Source organism: Mytilus trossulus, chromosome 3, assembly GCF_036588685.1.
Source record: "Mytilus trossulus isolate FHL-02 chromosome 3, PNRI_Mtr1.1.1.hap1, whole genome shotgun sequence".
Taxonomy (NCBI): domain Eukaryota; kingdom Metazoa; phylum Mollusca; class Bivalvia; order Mytilida; family Mytilidae; genus Mytilus; species Mytilus trossulus.
In genome coordinates, this window is record NC_086375.1 from 82,651,872 (window position 1) to 82,669,866 (window position 17,995).

Sequence of the window (17,995 nt, forward strand, 5' to 3'; positions counted from 1 at the left end):
CACCAGCCGAAATGTTTCTAAGATGATTGTTTTCTTTTTTTTCTTTTAGAGGGTTCTGGATAAATTCTGCTTCATACTAGTAAAAAACAAATCGTCTAGTACGAATGCCAAATTAGTATCCACTTGAAACCTGACTGTCTGTTGAAATACCAATCCTCCAAATTCAACAAAAATATTGTCGATCAAAAAGTTTATGACCTACCAAATTCTGCAGAGAACATCTCGATTGTCAATTAGATGGCGCATATTCTTAAATCACACAAATGTTGATATATTATAACGAGTCAATGTATATTAGATTGTTCCTCTATGATTTTTGGGGAGAAATTTGTACGATTTAGTGGGTTATGAAATGAGATTTAAGTATAAAGATAAATAATCTATAAACATAGAAGAACATACAAATAATTAAACAACCTAGGATATGATGATGTATAGGATTGAAAATAACATACAGCTTGGTAAATGACCAATCCATGATATACATTGGAGATTGGGGAAATACAAAAACAGCAAAAGATAGAATAGAATCTAAAATGAACAAGGGCATAATAGTAATTGAACAAACAACAAGTAAGTAAATTATCTAGGATTTGGTTTGTTATGGGATATACAAGAGCATAAAAGTAATGCAACAACTCAAGATCATGCAAAAGTAAACAAACAACCAACTTTTGATGGTAGATGAAAAAATAAAAGAACATACAAGTGTTTGCACAAACCGGTATTAAGTGGGATATTGAATAGACAAACACATACAAAGTAATTTACTACTTTTAAACATTTTTTTTAAATTTAAACAAGCAATTTTTAATTCTTCTTAATGTCCAACATAAATTCGCGGATTTTATCTGCTCTTGTGTACTTTTGCCCTTCTGGTGCCCCAAATACATGACTTAGTGAAGACTCATATGTATATTTTGAACTAGGTGGTGTTTTTCCACAAGCCTCGGCCATCGCACGGAAATAGGTGGCACAGTTTCCACAGCAGATTCCAAGATATGTTACGCCTATCTCCAATGCTTCCTTTGTAAACTTCTCAAAGTCAGACGAATTACATCTAACACTATCTAAGTCAACTGGGTATAGGTATTCACCTTCAAACAGAAACAAAAAAAAACATTAAATGTTTGTTACCTGAGAAAAAAAGCAAAACACCATAAACTAGATGTAAAACAAAAAGTGTCAAAATGTGACTTTTATATGTACATGTATATATATTATTATATAAAAGATAACTCAAACGACTTTGGTTATATTTGATTAGAATTTAGAATAGGCGTGTATAGTTGATTAGAATCAAATATAAACGTGTATAGTTGATTATAATTTATAATAGGAGTGTATATATTGTTAGAATTTAGAATAGGCGTGCATAGTCTTGAATATCAAAATGATTTTACCGTATAAACCCTCTATATAACAATTTAATGTATCACAGTAGTTGTTGTGTTTTAAGTTTAATGGTTTATGTTTAAAATAGTGTATCTTTGTCATCAGCTGAGATTTAAAGTTGGATGGGGTATTGTAAGAAAAAAGAATCACGGAGTTACTACGTTAATCATATTTATAATCATATCATAAATATTCAAAAGATCATGATATATAAGAAAAAGTGTTTTTCTTATTGTTGCGTAATAGAGAAAAAGTTGTATATGATTATTGTCCTTTAGCCTGCAGTAAGTCGGTGACAATTCAGTAATAAAAGCGCGTTTTGCAGGTCAGTAATTATTACAATACACGTTGAACTATGTACCTGTTTTTGGATCTTTGATGGACTGGAAAGTCTTACAATCCTCCGTACAACGGAAAGCCACTGGTAATGCTGCTATTGGACCCTGTAATTATTGAGAATAAGATTTTAGAACATTCCTTAACTTTCAGAAATAACTACATCTTTTGGAAAATTATGATAACTTAAAAGAATACAGCTGAAATATTGATTGCAAAAGAACCAACTCTTCACAAGAGACCACATGACACAGAAATTAACAACAATAGGTCATCGTAAAGCCTTTTGGTAAAGTCAATAGTAGTATACCGGTGTTTATAGCCATCAATTTCGGGTAACAAACTAAAACTAAGGGAAACACATCAACTATAAGAGGAAAAAACAAACAACAGAAATACAGAACTGCCACAAAACAAACGTTAACAAACATAGAAACAGACTATTTGATAACAACTGGCATATTCATGAATGAGTAAAACCTGTACTACATTGTACATTTTGCTATATATTTCCACTCCTCGGAGTTCAGTAATTTTGTGATTTTACTTTATACTTTCGGATCAATAAATTTATACATATTAATAAATTTCATTTTGTACATTGCAAATATATTATAAATTGATTCATTACGGCTGTTGTTACCTTACAAACTTTCCTGACTTCTCTGAGAAGAGGTAGCATAGTTTCAGGACCCCTCCCACAATTCAGACCTACAACTGCAGCCCCAGCCTCCTCCAGACGTCTACAAGCCTCAGGTATTGGCACATCATCTGTGGTAATATCTGGTCCATAGGGTGTCAGTGTTATAACAGCGGATAAACCTGTAAATACACTGTCTCTCAAATTTGTCATAGGAATCATAACTATAATTATAATGTTCGAATACATGCAGTGTGCCAAGAAAGTGTTTGGTTTTTTTTTTGTTTAAGTGAAAATTATGTTCTCAGCACAACATTGTTAAATCAGCAAATTTGAGAAAGCATATTTTTTCTTCCTTTGTCAGGATTTCAACTAGTTGTATATATCATTTAAATAATAGTAGGGGTTTAGGCTAACGAGAATGCGTCCAAATGGGGTATAGAAAGTAACACCCTTGATAAAGTGGAACATTCGTTTGGATGTGAGTGATGTATGAATAGGCAGCCGTGTCTAGTCAAATAAAACAATGATGTATCAACTTACCGGGAAAAAACGACATTTAATTGTGAAGAATACTTTCATATTCCTACCGTTTCCAAATTCTTTGATGCATTCTAAAGCCAGCAATGCCTCTCCCAAATCATTGAACGTTTCTGCTATTATATAGTCTACTTTTTCTTCCGTTGCCCATTTTATTTGTTCCTACAGACATAAATGAGCATCGTACTTCTATTCTAATCTAATATTTGATAAAAATGAATTACTGACAATATTAAGGAAACATAAATGTAGCGGCAAATTCACAGGCTCTTGTTTCTGTCCATTGGAAGACCAACTATCAACGTATCTCGTAAATATACGTTGATAGCGGGTCTTCCAATGGATAGAACAAGTGCCTGTGGGCCAATTGCTAGATATTGGAAAAGACTTATCTTAAAAATAAAGATATTTTAATATTAGCTTAATTTGTGATCAATGGTATGTTATCATGCGCTAACTAGACCTCTAAAAACATATGCAGTAACTATCATTGAGTGGTTGTTACTGTAGGTTACAATACACCATTAGATTGTATGGACGCAGCCATTTTATGAACATAACATGGTATTCAGAATTCAAAGTATGGCTAATCCTGATTGGTTGATATGTGCTCCCATAATTTTTTTATTACATTATATCATCTTCATTATATCATAGGCCAAAAAAAAATATTATCCTTAGCCCTAACGGAAATAAGATGTCTTTTCAACGCTAGGACGAGACACGTTTTTTTTAAGTGCAAAATTAATAGGCATGGGAGTACAAAATACGTAAAGAAAAGCAACGCGAACCTATATTTTTTTGACATAAAAATACTGTCCGAATAACTTTTTCTGTAATTTTAGCAAGGTTTCGTTCAAAAAATCAACTTTCTAAAGTCTGTATCTGCAAAAAAGGCTATCTTTGTCGCCTATGGGGAAATTGATAAAAATCTATAGTTTGTCATGACTTAGTGATGTGGGAAATTAATTGCTTATTTCAATCTATAGTTTGTCATGACTTGGTGATGTGGGATATGATACAATTAAATTGTTTGGAATGAAAAACAATAGCAAATGTAAACCTGTAAGGAAGTAACATACGCTTTACTTATTGTGTTTTGCTTACAAATAAATGTAAACAGTTTACCTTTGCGGATCATTTGAATTTACACCCAGTATTCGATAAGGTTTGTGTGGCTCAATCTTTAGTTTGGTACTTTTTATTTACGACATGGTGGTGTATGTTATTCTAAAACATTGCCGTTTTTATTTGTATTTTCATTTGTTTCTATTCCTTTTCAGCAGTGAAACTTTCATTAAATTAAAAAGAATTTTTCCTTCAATTTCTCTTTTTTTTCAAAACAATATAGTGAAAGTAAAACAACTGTGTTTATATAAACCGCTATCAAATGAAATACATGGTATGATAATAGTGCATGCTTTTTTTGTCGATTAAAAATGTCATATCTCTACAAAAGAAATATACAGTATAGTGTGTATGTGCTTCATTACCGAGTATAATTGACATATTTTTACAAAGCATACACACCTTGAACATCTCTTTAACTTTAGCAGTACATGTATCATCGCCTGGAACATATAAAGGTGTATTACAAAGACCTGCTGCCGTTAGTTTGTTGTGCCGGACTGCCACTTTTTTTGCTATTTTAAGAGCCGTTCGGTTCAGTTTCTCAAGTTCATCCTCCCTTCCTATAGACCGAAGCTTCTCTCTGTTGGCGTAATACTGAAAACATTTATTTTTATTTGTAAATTGAATAATATAAACAGTGTACTGTTTAACTTTGAATAAATCGCATACTTCACTACAAACATTGTTGATAATAACAATTACACGAGACATAAATGTGTAAAGCAAACATATGGAATATGTAAATTGCATATAATAATACCCAATGCTCAAAAGGGAATTCAACAAGTGCATAACATCGACGCTATGTAAACCCAACTAATGATGCAAACCTCTAATTTGAAGGTAAAGACAGTGTTTGCCATCAATTTGTTTTTAAAAATCATACAGTTTCTTCGTTTATTTTTTAAGAAAAGTTCGGCCCCACGAGAAATCGTTAAAATGTATACAATATCAACTGATTTACCATAGACAGTATGTGTAAAGTGATATTCAAAAAGCGGTAACAATCTTAAAACTAATCCGAAAGATTCCAAATTTACAGTGTGTTGTTTTCACATCTAAACCATTGTCTTTGAGACGAAAATAAAAAAAAAATTGGCATTTTTTTAGATTTCAAAAAACACTTTTTTACCCCAAAAAATGAAAAAAACAATCTTTCAGCCCATTAGTTACACAATAAATATAACTTGATAGGCATATTGAATATTTTTTTAAAAATTTGAATATTTTTCAGTACTTAGAAAATTATGTGTCGATTTTTTATTCAACTTTCCGCAAAACTAATTTGCACTCTATGATCGTTTACACGGAATTTAGATACTTTCCGACAAGTTTTGATTTTCATTATCACATGTGCATACATTGGAAATTAAAATAGTGTATCTCATTTTGTTTTATATTTAATACTTTTTGATACATTTTATTTAAAAGTCGTGTATCGTTTCTTTTGTTGATTAGTATATCATAAATGTTAAATGCTGTAAGATGTAGTCTTTACAATTTTTTAAACACTATGAAACAAGATGAGTATTGTTTATAGCTTTTTACTTTTTGATTTAATGGATACATGTTCTTTAATTGTTTCTTTTGTGTTTTATGGATAGTTGTTCTTTTTTCTTTGGTGTTTTATGGATATTTGGTCTTTAATGTTTAATTGATTGTTGTTCTTTGTTCTTTGGTGTTTAATGGATAGTTAGTCTGTTTTTCTTTGATCTTTTGTGTTTAATGGATATTTTTTTTCTTTAGTGTTTAACGGATAGTTGTTCTTTGTCCTTTTGTGTTTTATAGATATTTGTTCTTTGTTCTTTTGTGTTTAATTGAAAGTTGTTCTTTGTTCTTTTGTGTTTAATGGATATTTGTTCTTTGTTCTTTTGTGTTTAATTGAAAGTTGTTCTTTGGTTCTTTGTTCTTTTGTGTTTAATTGAAAGTTGTTCTTTGTTCTTTTGTGTTTAATGGATATTTGTTCTTTGTTCTTTTGTGTTTAATTGAAAGTTGTTCTTTGTTCTTTTGTGTTTAATGGATATTTGTTCTTTGTTCTTTTGTGTTTAATTGATAGTAGTTCTTGTTTCTTTTGTGTTTCATGGATAATTGTTCTTTGTCCTTTTGTGTTTCATGGATAATTGTTCTTTGTCCTTTTGTGTTTTATGGATAGTTGTTCTTTTTTCTTCAGTGTTTTATGGATATTTTTTCTTTGGGTTTTAAAGGATAGTTGTTCTTTTTTCTCTAGTGTTTAATAGATAGTCGGTTTGTTGTTCTTTGATATTTAATGAATAATCGTTCTTTGTTCTTTGGTGTTTAATGGGTAGTTTTTTTGTTTTTTTTTGGTTGTTTAATAGATAGTTTTCTTTGTTCTTTGGTGTTTAATGATTAGTTGCTCTTTGTACTTTGCTGTTTAATGAATAGTTATCTAATGCCATCTTAGTCTGAAACTTTCCCTCTTACTGCGCTACGTCCGACAATCCATTATTTTTTTTCGCCACAAACCTGAACAGTGCTTTGTCAAATTACATGGAGATTCTTTTTCTTGAATTGCTAAAGCCAGACACGTGGCTGTTTGGTTACATTTAGGGTTTCATGCACTATAGTATTTTTATTTTTATTCTTGCTTCTTTCTCGTGATTAGTCAGATGAACTTGTCAGTACAAGATCAATAGTATGTAGTAAACATTGTTAGAATATTTTGCAGTTGAATTATAAGGGTTTTTTTGGTGTTTCTTTTAACATTTTAGAGATTGCGTGTAATATTTTTTTTACCGTAAAAGCCTCTACTACATCTGTACCAGCATGAACAAACTCTTCGTGCATACTCTCAACTAAATCTGGATGTTCTAAAACAACTTCCGGTATGAATCCACCATATTTGAGGTAGCCTCTACGACCAAATTCCCACATGTAGCCTTCGGCAACAAGAATTGTCTCTCCATTTCTTAACCGTTGGGTAATATCTGCGTATAAAAACTAATCATTATTTAAACCAAATGTCTACTTCTATTTTATTAATAATTTGATATACAATTTTTTTTAAAAAGTACGAATTTAGTCATCAAACAATATTTGTTATCAAATAGAAGAATTTCAAGTGACAAATTCACTATGTATTTGCACGAGTACGCTGTTGGTCAATCTTAAATTAAGTGTAGAGCTTTAAATATGTGGACTTGACTTTTTGTCTTCTTTTTTTTACATCATATTGTTTGGTGTTAGTTTTACAACTTTTCTGTAAATGCGTGTGATTTATTTATGCGAATTAGTCATTCTAAACGCATATGATGTTTATTTTCGCTAAAGAAATAATTAAGTGTATTCTCATATATATTCTGTACCCGGCCTATGAAACTTATTATTGGTGAATTGTTCAGTCATTGTTTATTCAAGCATGAAGTTGAAGATAACGTAAACATTAGACTTGCTACATGTCCCTTCCTAATTATGTTTTTTCTCTTTTTTTCAATTTTGCCCCTTTAATAGTTTTACTGCTATAACTAGGAGATTACAATTATACTGACATCTGCAGGAGGAAGGGCAATCAGTAGGCTGGCACTTATCAGTAAACATATAAATTAGTAAGAGAGAAATAATAGAAAGGGAATTGTAGCAAGTCTACGTAAACATGTGTCGGATGAAATAATAGTTATTTGCCAAGCTTAATATTTTCGCTGAAGTTGCAGTTTGGCACGCATGTATTAATCTGTAATTTGCAGATAAATAGATATTTATAATTTAGTACTTACCTGTAGAAGACATTGTGTACTAAGGGTGAAGGCAAATCTATCTAGATGTCGATTTATCAACGTTTTATCTCGTGAATTGTGTACTCCTTTTCGACTTTAATAACTTCTAGTGTAACACATTAAAGTACGTTTGCACTTCATAAATTACCTCCCCTCAGATATTGAATACCAACGCACTCATTGTACCCCATGTAACGAAGTTGTGATTGTGATGATGTTTATCCCTGGTCTAGAGTTTGTTAGTGATCATTTTGTTGTTGACACGATAGTGTCTCCATTTTAGTTGTTCCAATGGAACCTCTTTTAACTTGACGTTTACAAAGATTTCTACTTATCTTATGAGACTGGCATACAAGTAAGAGGTTAAGCTGGCTATAAAATAAAACCAGGTTTCATTCATTATCTTTTTTTTTGGAACAGGAAAAACCTGTACCTATACCAAGTATGGAATATGACATTAAAGCCTGTTTTCAATTCTTTAGGTGTGTAACCAAACCTCACATAATCAAAAGACAACTACAGGTGACTGAATCATCTTCGAAATTAGACACGAGTCAATCAAATTCGTCTAAGTCTTAATCGTCCTATATGTATTAGCCTAAATTGGGTACTTAATAAATAAAAACTGTCATAAACATCGAATTCCATGAATAATAGATTGTGATTCCACCAAATTCACTAAAAAGCACATGTTTAATACTCTACTTGCACTGTCATTTTATATATACCAAGGATTTTTTTTTTATATTGAAAAGAATTCTTTTTTTAACCAAGTGATTCAGAATTATTAGTAAAGTGTTGATAGAACAATTTGCTATTTTTAGATAGCAATTAAAATAGAAATTTAGTTTGCCACTAGGAAAACAGGATTTTGAATTATTAGATCTTTTAGAAATTGATATGTTGTTTACATAGATTTGATTGATATAAGATAATAATACGTTTTTGGTGTATTAGCCAATCTGTTATCTAGTAAAAAGAAGAGTGTATCCCCAGTACACGGATGCCACCATCCACACTATCATTTTCTATCATCAGTGGACCTTGAAAATGGGGGGGGGGGGGGATCTCTAGTTTGGGATTCAAATTAGAAAAATCATATCATAGGGAACATGTGTACTAAGTTTCAAGTTGATTGGACTTCAACTTCATCAAAAACTTTAACCAAAACTTTAACCTGAAGCGGGACGAACGGATGAACGGACGAACAAACGAACGAACAGACGGACGCACAGTCCAGAAAACATTATGCCCATAAATGGGGCATAAAAAGGGGCGAAATTCATCGATTTATGGCTTCCAACACGATGACGCTACGCTTTTTTCAACGTTAAGTGGTGTTTTTTTTATCACACCATTCTAGGAGTCTTTCACCTTTTTTATTTATTTAACATCTTCGAAATTGAAATTAATGATTGAAAACATATCAATGAGACAGATTATTCATTGTTTACTCTTAAACTAATATTTGAACATAAATGTGAAGTAAATTTAAAAGAGGGTGGTAAACAATTATTTTCGTGCATTTTGATTTGCCATTTTTATTTCACGTGCAGGCGTGAAAAAGGTTCGTTATTCACTGTGTTTCGTGAAATCGGCAAAATAGACGTGCAAGATTTTTTTAATTGTTCGTTCATCGTTTTTGGTGGGGTTCGTGTTGCTCGGTTTTCTATTTGGTGTTTTTTTTTTACTTTTGTTTGTCTGTTAGGGTTTTTTTTCTTTTTTATCCATGACGTTATCAGTCTATTTTCGACTTATTAAGAGTTTGAATGATCCTCTGATATCGTTCGCCTCTCTTTTTAAATAACAGTGGAATAACATTGGCATTTGACTATTGTCGTTTTGAGAAATCTTGAATGTTGTGATATAATTCTGTCATGTTTTGACCTTTATTTGGTAATTCAAACATTCATAAAACGCAAACAATGATTATCATGTTTCTGATCGACCTTGAATACTGTTATTTTTCTGTGCTAAAAGATCTGTCTATATGGTTATATGAACATATATATATTTAACTAGCAAATCAGGAAAGAAAACATCCAAATAAAACAGACTACAATATAGGGTTACTGACGAATCATCATCGCCATTAATCAATTATGTTAAATATCTGTCTAAATGTAGTAGATGTATTTTAATCATCAAAGGTAAGTCATAGCCTGGGTGCACAATTGTACCCTTTTGTCTTGTTGGATCATTTACGATGAAGTTCACGGTTATTGATACTGCATTCGCTTCTGTTATTCTGTTTACATAATTGAAATACAAGTTTGTGAATTGTGTATCAAGTTTGCTTACATATTTCAAACAAAATCAATGTTATGACGTGATTTTTGACGATTCCATTTAATATTTCAAATTTAGCATAAAAGCCCTAATTTTGTCAGCACGTCCATATTTCTTGCCAGATGGTTCCCCAAACACACTACTAAGTGATATATCAGGAGCATATTTAGACGCTGGTGGTTTTCGGTCGTAACTTTCAGCCAGCTCTCGGAATAAAGCTGAACAATTTCCACAACACAGACCAATATACTGAACACCAATTCTTTTGGCTTCTTCTGCAAACTCCCGTATGTCCTCTGAATTACATCTTACGCTCTCTAAATTATTTGGGTAAAGGTGTTTACCTGAAAAAAACGAATTGGTATATATATTGTTATTGTTACCGTTGAAACATTTCTAAAGCAAAAATAAATGAAACGTTGAACAGATCTATGCCAACATGATATCAGTGTCATCTAGTGTCATCTGATCTAATGATAGTAGGGTTTTTTCTTTGTTTTTTTCCCCAACTTGTTAGTGTCGTGAACGTATTTAGATCGTTTATATAATATGAAAACACCCACGCCCAGATAATGATTATTTTTCAATTGTTATCACGTACACGAACAGAACGGTATTTTTCAAGGCATTTTATAATTTGATGCCAATAGAAATATGTTTTTCGGAACATTTTATTAATAATAGTTTGATGCCAATAGAAATATGTATGTCGGAGTATTTTATAATTTGATTCCAATAGAAATATGTATGTCAGGGCATTTTATAATTTGATGCCAATAGAAATATGTATGTCGGAGTATTTTACAATTTGAAGCAAAAACACATATGTGTGACAGTGCGTTTAAAATTTGATGCCATTAGAAATATGTATGTTGGAGTATTTTACAATTTCAAGCTTAAACACATATGCAAGTCGGAGTATTTTACAATTTGAAGCTTTTAAAATATACAAGCCGGAGTATTTTACAATTTGAAGCTTTTAAAATTTGTACGTTGGATTATTTTAAGTCTAACTGTACATATTGCATACCTGTTTCTGGGTCTTTAAGTGACTGGAACGTACGGAATTCGTCTGTGCAACGAAATGGTACAGGAATGGCAGCAATAGGACCCTATTTAAAATAACATGTAAAATTTTCAGAATATATGCAGTATGTTTTAATATTAACATAGAAAGAATTCGCCAAATGTATTAGAGTATTAATCTAAATGAACATCTTTTTGTAATCTTCAAAACAGGTTACATTTTTAATTTTTTTCTAGTTAATAAAAGTTCGTGTTTACATGTGTATGGGCCCTTGATTGGTAACCAAGTGTGTTTACTTGTTTTTTATGCTGACAATAAGAGTAAAACAAACTAAATAGAACCATTTGAATTGTTTGGTCTCTTGAATATATATTAAGTTAACCTTGACAACTTTTCTGATCTCTTTGATTAAAGGTAACATGGTTTTTGGACCTCTTGCGCAGTTAAGACCCACAACAGCAGCACCTGCTTCTTCCAGTTTTCTCAGAGCTTGTGGGAATGGTATATCATCTACAGTCGTGTCCGGGAAATAAGCAGCCATAGTTATTACCGCAGGTAAACCTATAAAACATGGTCAAGTGATTATAGATATAAGAAGATGTGGTATAAGTGTCAATGAGACAACGCTCCATCCAAGTCACAATTTGTGTAAAAGTCAAACCATTGCATGTCAAAGTACAATCTACAACACGGAGCATTGCTATAAAGGGCCCAAAAAATTACTAGTGTAAAACAATTCAAACAGGAAAATCATCCATTTGTATTGTTGAAGCATAACTGAAATCTAATATGTATAAATAAAATATTGAAAAACAATATCAAAATCTACTTACTAAACAGAAAAATCATGTGGGATATTTTTTATAATTTGAATTTGATTTAAATGTAATAGTTTTTCAAACCTCTTTAAACAATCAAATTAACATGAACATATTTTATTTCACCTTTCCCATATTCCTTTATTGTTTCTAACGCTGCCATGGCTTCCCCTGAATCATTGTAGGTTTCACCAATGATATAGTCGGCCTTTTCTTCAACCGCCCACTCTACCTGTTCCTAATACATATAAAAAATAAAACAAAATATTAAGTCGAACAGGTGTGTATACCGTTCAAACAGGTCTGTTGTTTAGTAAAGACACTATTCAAGTTTTGACATACTATGGGACAAAACATTATACAATTGTAGTTTGTAGTCTTAAATTCATCCAATAAAAATATAGCATAAAAAAAATAGTTTAAAGTTAATACATGCATTTCAATGAAAATAATACTTTCTAAATTTTATTGGAATTATTTAGTGCAATCAGACACGCTTAGTACATGGCGTAGTTCAAACGTTGTTTCATGGTATCATGCTGTGTACATGTGAGGTATAATGCTCGGCCGTGAGGGTGGACCTAAAAAACACAGTAACATATTGGTATATTGGTATTTGTAAATACTGCGTCAGGCAATCGTCATATGAGTTTAAGCCCTTTACAACTGATTTTTATAGTTTGTTCATATGCTTTATTATTACACAACTGTCCCAGGTTAAGGGATGGTTGTGCGCCCGTTAATATGTTTAACCCAGCCACATGCTGTATGTGCCAGTACCTAGTCATGAGCCTATACTTCAGTGGTTGTTCTTCATTGTTGTACATGATATCTGTGTTCCGTTCAATTTATTTTACAAAAATCAGGCCGTTAGTTTCCTCGTTTGAAGTATTTTACATTTGTCGTTTTGTTGCATTTTATTTGTGACTTTGCAGTGTGGGTGTTGCACATTATTGAAGGCCATACATTGATCTATACATGCTTATTTTTAAGTCATTTGGTCTATGTTAGAGAGTTGTCTGATTAAACATTAAAGGACCATAAATTATACCATACATTATAATGTTATATCAAACAATAACTTGCCGAATAATGAGGCAGAGTATGCTGATATGTTTTCCAGTTTTACTTAGTGTGTCAGCACAGTGTATCGATATCAGTATATTTTCATGCTGAATAAGCATAAAATTATAATATTTGCCACTGGAGAGACAGTATTAATTTTGGCTGCGTTCATTTCATTAAATTATACTTTGCTATGTACAAAATACATATTTCAGTATTTATTACAGAGAAATGAATAGGATAAAATAATTAGTTATTGACCAATATGTATGACAAACATTTCAAGTAACCTATAGTTCGGTCGTCACTGATGAGTCTTTTTGTAGGTCATGCGCATATCTGGTGTACAACATAATAAACGTGGTATCTTTTTTTTTTTAGATACCGTATTGAATTAAGGAAAATCCAAATCGTGTGGTATAAAATACGAAAAGGGTATTGTTTAAAATCATCATAATTAATGTTTTTTCATAACTAAAACGAATATAACCTTGAACATTTTTCTTGCAAGTGTTTTTGTAGATTCGTTATCGGGATCCCAAACTCCAGTATTGCATATTCCAGCTGCCATTATTTTGTCTGTGTCGTCTGCAACTTTTCTCGCAAGTCTTAAAGCAGTCCTGTTCAATGTTTCTAGATCTTCCTCTCTACCAACACTCTTTAACTTTTCCCGGTGTGCAAAATACTGTTAAAAGAATGAATTTACGTAGCTAGGAAAACTTGTAGTGGTAATAACATGGATCACTTGACGAAAAGTATTCCATCTATACAACAATCCTCAAAACACAAAAATGGCAAGTAGACATTTCGAAATATTGTAGACATGTATCGGTTTTTATAACTATTTGAAAGTCTGGCATACGCGATTTTGTATTTCTAAAATGGTCTTATTTCTATAACTATTTTTCTGATTTTGGACCACTATAACCCTTACAACACCGCGAAAATTGTTTCTGTGTACTAAAATTTTTGCATACCAATTTAAACTTTTTAGCAAAATTAAATTAAGAAAATATAGATGTACTTCAGAGCTTGAATTAACAGTCAATTAACTCATTGTTATACAGTCCCTGTCTGTGTATTCAATATCAAAAAGTACACTTCTAGTAAACGATGTAAGCTTTATGATATTTTTTCTAAACATTCTCTGTCTGTGACGTAGCGAACTGATTTATATTTTAGACTTGTGCTTATTTTAAGCATTATATTCTCAAAAGTTTGGCTCATAAAAGAGGGACGAAAGATACCAAAGGGACGGTCAAACTCAGTAAAATAAACTGACAACGCCATAGCTTAAATGAAAAGGACAAACAGACAAACAATAGTACACATGACACAACATATAAAACTAAAGAATAAACAACACGAACCACATTTCCTGATGAAAGTTACAATGTATCGCAGAACACAATCGCAATGAAGTTGGTGATATCTGTTTTATAAATAATCAAATGATTCCCAATAAAGAATAATATCTTACAGTGAATGCTTGCACAACATCTGATCCTGCATGAACAAATTCCCTGTACATACTCTCCACAAGATCGGGATGTTCGAGAACAACTTCCGGTGTATATGCTCCATATTTAAGATATCCCCGTCTACCGAACTCCCACATGTACCCCTCTGTATTCAGTATTGTTCCTCCATTTTGTAGAATACTTCTGATATCTAAATACAAGACTGTAGTTGTAGGTATCACAACATTTTTCATCAATATAGTTATCTTAAGGAGCTAGGGTGATTTTTTTCAACCCACCATTTTGTTCTTTTAAAAAGTATCCTGTACCAAGTCAGGAATATGGTCATTGTTATATTATAGTTCGTTTCTGTGCGTGTTACATTTTAATGTGGTGTTTCTTTTGTGTCGTTTGTTTCCTCTTATATTTGAGAGTGAACTCACATTATTATAAGACGTGTCACGGTACTTTTCTATCCCAAATTCATGTATTTAGTTTTGATGTTTTTATTTATTACTCTTTTCGGTCATGCCTTTTTTTAAAAAATAAATTGTCATCTTTTTAACTTCTTTCTGCCCCCCCCCCCCCTAATCAGCTTTCTAATCGAATGGTAGCATTTTACATAGTTGTAGTTACATATAATTATATATGTTAAATAGTTAAACAAAAGATCAGGCAGCGTGGAAAATATTCTGTTTTACCAGAGTTTTTTTTTCAAATGTTTTACTATGTCTGATATTTAAATAACATATAACATTTATTTTCAAAAGTGTTAAAATTATCATTAAGAAACTCATGCAAAGTTTACCTTAACCGAATATGGCATTTTGACGTCCCTTTTGGTCATAGAGATCTTCACGTTTTCGTGTCTTATAATTCTTCGGTATCTAAATTATTATGTTTAGGTGTTGGCGTTTCTCATATAGGAATATGCAGAAACTCTGAAGCGTTTCGGACGCATGAATTTAACTTTTTTTTTTTTGTCATTAGTCAGGAGCCTGTTATCCAGTGCTTGCTATTACATTGTTAATGCACTTGTCATTTTTTTGTATTATTGTATAAGCATAAACCATGACGTTGTTATTATTTTCTTTTGGACTGTTTCACATTGTGTCATGTCAGGGTCTTTTAGAATTTATAAGGTGTTTTTTTTATTTTTGAAGGGTGTATGCTACCCTGCAATTTGGTTTTATTGTTGTTCTTAAAACTTGATGGATAGTTGTTTCATTGTCAATCATACAACATCTCCTTATTTTTATATGGAATATTTTACGTTGGTTCATTTGAAAGTGTTCAAAAATGAATAATTATTGTTTTTTAAAATATAGATACATTACAAGGTAATACAATTAATATAGTGTACGTACCTTTTGATGACATGATTGTTGTCCTAGACGAGATAACAATACAATAAACTCATGTACTTATGCTTTAAAGAAAGTCAAACTAACCGTCCTTCAATTTTCACTGTTAAGAATGAGATATATCTACAGTTCAAGTGCTGGAAAGCTTGTGTTTATCATTTTACGATAAGTGGGGCACCGAACAAACATAGTTTGATTGCAGCATACACCTATTAATCTACGTTACGAAAGAATTTGTTTTCAAAACAATAAACCCATCTTGAACCCTTTAAGGTGTTTATTATTGCGTTTCCGTTAATTTTTCAAAGTTCCAATACTATGGTTCCGGAAACTAGGTATACGTTTTAAGAATAATTGGTATGTAATACTTTTCTGGAAATTTAACTGGTACACATTCAGTAAATTATATAATATCACTATTTAACTTTCATTATGTAACTAATGCGTAATCATCCACCACAACGACAGTGGAACATATGAGTGAGTATATGTCACAACAACAGTGGAAAATATTCTCGGTTATATGTCATAACGAAATTGGAACATATGGGTGAGTATATGTCACAACAACAGTGGAAACTAGATTTGTCATTGCAAGCAATAACGGAGGATGTCATCCCGTTCTGGACATTGTCACAGTAGCAGCAACCAGTTTGCGTGTACCAAAGTCACACAGAACATATACATGCTTATCTGCCAAATCAGCAATCGTCTATTACTACAGCAGTGGAACATGTTCCTGCCCATCTGTCACAACGACAGTGGAAGATATACGTGATCATCTATTACTACGTCATTGGAACATATACGTGATCGTCTGTCACAACAACAGTGGAACATATATGTGGTCGTCTGTTAATTCGAAAGTGGAACACATACGTGATCATCTGTCAAAACGACAGTGGAACATATACGTGGTCGTCTGTCACAACGACAGTGGAACATATATATGGTCGTCTGTAACTACGATAGTGACACACATACGTGAGCATCTGTTAGAACGACAGTGGAACATATACGTGATCATCTGTCACATCAACAGAAGAACATATACGTGATCATCTGTCACAACATCAGTGGAACATATACGTGATCATCTGTCATAAAAACAGAAGAAAATATACGTGATCATCTGTCACAACAACAGTGGAACATATACGTGATCATCTGTCACAATGTCAGTGGAACATATAAGTGATCATCTGTCATACCAACAGTGGGACATTTACGTGATCATCTGTCAAAACGTGAACAATTGCGTTATCATCCGTCACAACAAAACTGGAACATTTACGTAGTCGTCTGTCTCTACGGCAATTGAATATATACGTGATCTTATGTCACAACAACACTGGAACATATAAGTGATCATCTATCACAACAACAGTGGATAATATACGTGATCATCTGTCACAACAACACTTGAACATATACGTAATCATTTGTCACAACGACACTGGAACATATATTTAATCATTTGTCACAACAGTGGAACATTAATGTGATCATCTGTTAAAACGTGAACATATGCGTGATCATCCGTCACAACAAAACTGGAACATTTGCGTGGTCGTCTGTCCCTACGGCAATTGAGTATATACGTGATCGTATGTTACAACATCACAACAACAGTGGAACGTATACGTTATCATCTATCACAAAGACGAGGAACATATACATGGTCGTCTGTCACAACTTGATCATCTGTCAAAACGTGAACAAATGCGTGATCATCCGTCATAACAATACTAGAACATTAATGTGGTGGTCATCTGTCACAACATCAGTGGAACATGTACGTGATCATCTGTCAAAACAACAGTGGAACATATACGTGATAATCTGTCAAAACAACAGTGGAACATATACGTGGTCGTCTGTCACAACAACAGTGGAACATATACTTGATCATCTATTACAAAAACAGTGAAACAAATACGTGGTCATATGTCATAAAGATAGTGGAACATATACGTAATCATCTGTCACAACGACAGTGGAACATATACATATTTGTCTGTCCATGCGGTAGTCGAATATATACTTGATCATCTGTCACAACAACAGTAGAAAATATAAGTGATCATCTGTTACAACAACACTGGAACACAAACGTAATCATCTGTCACAAATACAGTGGAACATATACGTGATCATCTGTAACAACAACAGTGGAACACAAACGTTATCATCTGTCAC

General features: G+C 32.2%; 1 protein-coding gene across 1 annotated transcript; it reads right to left on the bottom strand.

Annotated features, from left to right (window-relative positions):
* Positions 1-754: 754 nt before the first annotated feature.
* Positions 755-15,951, bottom strand: LOC134711081 (uncharacterized). The gene is made up of 13 exons (XM_063571513.1): positions 15,800-15,951; positions 14,453-14,643; positions 13,463-13,657; positions 12,034-12,145; positions 11,472-11,650; positions 11,093-11,174; positions 10,125-10,406; positions 6,797-6,987; positions 4,442-4,636; positions 2,962-3,073; positions 2,375-2,553; positions 1,757-1,838; positions 755-1,097 (listed from the first exon to the last, which is right to left on the bottom strand). The coding sequence occupies exons 1-13, from the start codon at positions 15,810-15,812 to the stop codon at positions 811-813; spliced, it is 2,100 nt and encodes a 699-aa protein (XP_063427583.1). The 5' UTR covers positions 15,813-15,951; the 3' UTR covers positions 755-810.
* Between the last annotated feature and the right edge of the window lie 2,044 nt (positions 15,952-17,995).